Source organism: Haliotis rubra, unplaced genomic scaffold, assembly GCF_003918875.1.
Source record: "Haliotis rubra isolate DU_JTF1 unplaced genomic scaffold, ASM391887v1 Scf464, whole genome shotgun sequence".
Lineage (NCBI taxonomy): Eukaryota > Metazoa > Mollusca > Gastropoda > Lepetellida > Haliotidae > Haliotis > Haliotis rubra.
Window position 1 is genome coordinate 90102 of NW_025767151.1, and position 6000 is coordinate 96101.

Here is a 6000-nt window from a genome sequence, read left to right on the forward strand (position 1 = left end):
CAGTCTTTCTTATCGTTTCTCATATTACAGATCGAATATAAATAACAAACATTAACTTTTAAACTTCACTATACATGTATTTTCAAATTTAATGGAAAATGGCAAAATACCCAATTGAGTTTGAGTGAGGTGAGTACAATTTATCTGGTTACTCAAAGAAAAAATGGGATACCCAATTGAGATGAACAAAAGTGAGTACATAACTCAATGACCCAAAAAGTTATCTGTAGCTCTGGTTCGATTATGAGAAAACATGATCGATTGCTTGGTCGTTTAGTCACTGTGACCAATCTTCAATTATTTCAATTAATCGGACCACTACTAATTTGTTCGATACTGATTTTGTTGGGACACATTTGTTTATTCCTGTTTCTACCATGTAACTTAGAATTAGACTTCAGCAGCCCATGCTGGTCGTAAAAGGCAACTAACAGGATCGGATGGTCAGGCTCGCGGAGGCCAAATAAAATAAAGTTGTTGTTCTGATTACAGCTCTTTAAAATTTAGGGTAGGTAGGTACGAATATTTTAATTTTTTACATTAACAGTAAAGTACAAACTAATTACAGATTTATCAATGTGTAATTGTTCATTTAATCAAGCTTGTAGCCATCATGTCAACTTTCTCTATCAAGGTGACCGATGTCCGAATGGAAAACAATGGTATCTGAATGCTTATTTTATTTATACCGCTTAAAAAAAAAGGGTCGGCACCAGAAGTCAAGGGTCGGTTGGGTAATCGGCACCACAACATATTTTTTGTCAGGTCTGACTTAGCTGACACATGTTATCCTATCCCAGTGGTGAAGGTAGATCAGGTTCAATCTTTGTTACTGAGAAAGTGGATATCTATGCTTTGTCTGCTCACAGATAAGTTGAATAAAAATATGTGCCCTTTCAGCTTTGTTACATACTGCAAGACATATCACAAGACATATCAGCAAATCAAACTGGTGTTTCTTTTCTAACAGCTAATACAATACCAAGTACACTCCATACTTTGACAGCAGTTGGTGATCAACATTAACAGGGGTCATGGTGGTTTTCTACAGTAGGACTGCTTGAATCAAGGGCTGCGTAAATGAAACGTTTTGTTGTTGGGGTTTTATGAAAGACATCTGACTTCCACTCTTAACAGACAAATACGATATATATAGGTCCGTCTCCTATTCTGCGGGTTTCCTCTTCTCGCGGTAAACACGTTTTTTTTTGCCGAAATCGCCGATGCGCGACACTTAGCGGTTGTTTACATCACCGACTGGTAACAAGGAAGTGGCCAAAGTCTGTGAGTGATCAAAATCTTGCAGTGTCACGAATATTGGGGAGTTTATACCAACTTGGACATATCATTACTCTTTCCCGCCCTTTCCCGCAGGATTGCTCTTACATACACTCAATAACGTTAATTCCTGGTAATACCGCGAGAATGGGAGAAGCCTCGTTTCGTCAATGGCGGATGGCATTGTTTATCACCGGGCTCACGAGTGGTAATTCACCTGATGGATCTGGCAGCTGATTGATGTAGATGTTAGAGGAGAAGGCCCTTCATTTAAAAACAACAAGCATGAATACGATAAGAATTGTTTGTGTTATTTTTTCAGCTGATATCCGTAAGTATCGCGAGAATAGGAAACGCCTTCCTATGTGATATGGGTGCACTATGTGGTAGTAAGTGAAAGACTTGCCCATAATTAAATGCAATCACAGTGAAGCCAATTTAGTGTGATCCAAGCAAGTGTGCTCATCCTGTCAAATCCCTCTGGCATGACGGTTAGTGCCATAAGTAAACATTAACATGGCGCCAAATTGCTAGTGAATTGGTCGCATTTATGAGTAAAATTTGAGAAATGCAACAAAATAATATGAAACACTTAGCCTTTGATGAGCAAGGTAAAACTTCATCTAAATTAAGGCGGTTATTCCTGTTTTCATCATAAATAATTCCGATTTTGATTTAATTAAGAATTTATTGATAATGATTGCCAAGTTTAGCGACGAGTGACTTACCGATCGGCTCGAGTCAAAGGGACTAGGGAGTGAGTGAGTGAGTGAGTTGGGCTCAATGCTACAGTGTTCCAATTATATTTCGGTGTGTTATCATAATGTGGGAATGATGAAGACATTTACCAGATCGGTACAACCCGTGACTACAGGTATGGTACTGACAGACCAAGAAACATCACGGATGAGCCATAATCTGAACCAGATCTCAGCTTCCTGGCCATAATCTGAACCAGATCTCAGCTTCCTGGCGTGCATAAGGGAATCAACCTTTCCCACCTACACTAGTTAACACCCCTTAAACTGGTCATGGTTTTTTTCTTACCAAACTGATTTAACTATATAGTGACCATTTTAAGATATGCAAATGTAGTGACCATTTTAAGATCATGCAAATATAGTTTGTTCCTTACTTCCCTATTTCTATGTCTGCACCAAACTCAGCCTGATCTGTAAACAAACCAACTAAAGCTAACAAATCTTACTAAAACTCTAAAACTGTAACCAACTAAAGCTACTACTTCCCATATTCTCCCATATTCTGCCATACATGGGTCTATTTTTGTCTACCAGAAAAGCCTGATCTGAACAAAATAACAAGCCCTGAAACTCTAAAACTGTACTACTTCCCAACCTTGTCTATTTCATCCCTTTGCTCAGCCTCTAAACAAACCAACTGCTAAATCTTCTAAAACTCTAAAACTAACTAATACTTCCCTATTCTGCCATATGGATCATGCACCAAATAAGCCTGATCTGTAAAACAAAACCAACTAAAGCTAAAAATCTGAAAATCTAAAACTGTTCGACTTTGCATATTTGATTCACCAAAGAAAACTTGATCAAAATAACAAGCCCTGAAACATGTGAAACCTTGTCTTTCATCCCTTGCTGTGCTCTCACCAGTAAACCTTGGTGAGTTGTTTGGATCATGATAAGGTGAAATTCTGAAAATCACTTCTTGATTTGCATTGATTCAGCAAAGCAATCAATGAATTGAAATCCCTCCACACAGTACCCATTTGTAGGAAGGTGCTGCTGTCTAACATCTGAAACCATCTACCATACCAAGTCTGTTGCAGAAGTTGTAAATATAGGTGAACACAGACAATAATCAGATCCACAAAAACAAATATTCAAGCATCAAACTTATAACTGTGTTAAGGGTAGCGCCATTACTGTTTAACATATATCATTATAACTACATGTTGAAGAATCATTTAGAATGCCAAGTAAAACATGCCGTCAGCCTTCTGTTCAAATATTTCCAGCACAAAATAACAAAGAATTAACTATTGTCTTAAATATTTATAAATCTGCAAGAGCGAATGAACTATTGTAAAGATACTTTCTGAATAGACATTGTTTTCAAATGCTATACAAAATTTCAAACTGTTTAACACAAAAAAAATCCTAATGATTGAACAAGTCTCAGGTCATCATAACGTGAGAAGCAGACGCTAAATTGAGAAGACATTTGCAGAACCAAATATGGCGTCTGGGCGAAGTAAAAGGCATCAGCAGAATATTTTGTCCACACAGTAGTGACATATTGCTTTCCAAAAGCATCTATGGTTACCAATTTGAATCAGAGTTGAAACCTCTTGATAAAATTCTGATGTCATTATTGGTAGACACAATCTTTGTGAAACTTTGTCGTCACTAACACCCAATATACACAATCGATATCCAAAAAGATCACACGCTAAGCTTCCGAATGCTATTTACTGGTATCTACTCAAATAAATCACCGATGACTTACAAAATGGTATACTGTAAAAAAATAATTCAAAATTCTTTCTGGAAAACCCAAAGTTTTTTAAAGACATATAGGACAGCGGATTTCATATTTAAAACTCGGAGTAACTCTGCCAGAATCGGAGTGGTTGGCATCTCTGTTTCAGTCTACAATGTGGCAAAAGCAAAATTGAAAACAAATCGCAAAAATTGGAACTAATATGTTTGGTTTGACTACTAACCACGATATACCATAATTACATTTTGCTCTGAAGACAAAGGAACAAGACTCTGCAGCTCAACTGACCTATGAAGAAATAATTTTTTACTTTAACCATGTTAACCTCCATATTGAGTTAAAGGCCAGGTTGCAAACTTCCAAAACACCCATGGGTTTCCAATTAGTCTCCCATTGGCTACAAGTCAGCAGTGTAGATGTGATCTGCCCATGAGTGACAGGACTGCAATGGCTATGGGTGCCCGGCAAGAGTCTGGAGATGTCAAAGGTTTACCTTGGAATTTACTACTAGACTAAACATCTGCCTTAAATTAAATGTCCAACAACCCTCTCACTACATATTTTGATGACTAAAGACATTAACTACATATTTTGATGACTAAAGACATTAATTTGATCAGCCAATATATGAAATTTCAAATTTTACTTATTTTTGAAAATAAAATTTTCAACATGCACAGCATGGGGTCAGTGAGGGGGCATTTTCACAGCCTCTGTGAAATGCGAAACCCTAAATGAAATTTTTACCCACGCAAAGACTTGTTTCTATGGAAATTCACCTCCTCTGGCCACCTGACTGATACAGTGGGAAATTCAACATTGATTTAAAAAAGAGAGAAATATATTTTGTATTTTCAAAATGTATGTTTTGTAGGCTGTCTGCATCCATACATTTTACCCTGAGCCTTCAAAACATACTTCTTTACACTATGGCTTAATTTCATCATGAACCAATTAGTTAATTGTGTGATATAACATGGAATGTACTTGAATACTGCATTGCTTTGCATCGAAAGACAGCTTTGACAAGGCAAGGAGGCCACACCCAATCTGTGTACAGGTTTGAACCCTGGCCTTTAAAGAAACATTGATTCAAATGAATTTGGCAAGGATTTACATAGATCTGCTATGAGACTGATATTTCGCCCCAGCTCTTCAGCAAATAGTAGACACATAACTGATTTGTACTGAAATTTCTTGATTTCTCAGAATTTATAAGAATAAATACAAATCTTTCAATATTCAATACCCTATTTTCACATTTGCCAGACAAAGACACTTAGTTTCAAGTCCTTGAAAATAAATTAAACCAAGTCAGCGAGCCTGACCACCCGATCCCGTTAGTCGCCACTTACGACAAGCATGGGTTACTGAAGGTTCATTCTAACCTGGACCTTCACGGGACTTGATCTATTTAGAACTATTGCAAGTCTGTACACTTGGGTAGACTCTTCTATTATCTCATGGTTGGAAAGTCTTGTCAAACAGAATAACAAGAGTGTTGACAATTATCCTGTCCAGCAAGGATATGTTCAATTTCTCGCAAAAAACAGTTCTTTTTAAAATAAACCATGAATAATTGGTTCTAGTAATTGTTGATAATTAATTGAATGCATGAAGGGACACAGCTGGAATTACTGTGAATTCACTAGTGAATAATAACAGCACTATCAAACATCTGACTCCAACTGAGAAAGAAACAAGTTTGACCGCATGTCTCCACATACTCCACAGATCAAAGTGACCCCATTACTGCTACCATGTTTGTTTAATTTGTTGTTTAACGCTGCATTCAGCAATATTCAAACAATATGGCAATGGTGTGTAAATAATCGAGTCTGGTCCAGACAATCCAGTGGTCAACAGCATGAGCATCGATCTACGTAACTGGGATATGATGACAATTGACATGACTCAACAAAGTCAGCGAGCCTGACCCACCGATCTCGATAACCTCTTACAATAAGCATGGGTTACTGAAGACCAATTCTAACCCAGATCTTCACCGGTAGACTGGCACCATGTCAGCATGAAGTGCTGTACTTGTAACAAAAGGATTCAAACAGAAATAGTTTTCAAATTTAATGTATTTTCTCAGTGAAAGTTATCCATTTCACAACATGTTAACTGAAGTGACTTTAAATCAATATAATTCATCAAATGGACTGTGTATGATGTGACGAATCCTCCAGACTTGCCGGCCAGCCGAGGAACTTGTATGACTTCTGTATGACCCTCCTACCT

At 37.3% G+C, this 6000-nt stretch overlaps 1 protein-coding gene across 1 annotated transcript in view; it reads right to left on the reverse strand.

Moving 5' to 3' along the window:
• Window positions 1-2943, reverse strand: part of LOC124290388 (FYVE, RhoGEF and PH domain-containing protein 1-like) — a gene marked incomplete at its 5' end in the record, with an annotated part of 42412 nt that extends 39469 nt beyond the window's left edge. The window contains 1 exon segment of the mRNA XM_046727094.1: window positions 2912-2943. Within this exon segment, the coding sequence (XP_046583050.1) occupies window positions 2912-2943 (32 nt within the window).
• Window positions 2944-6000: the final 3057 nt, after the last annotated feature.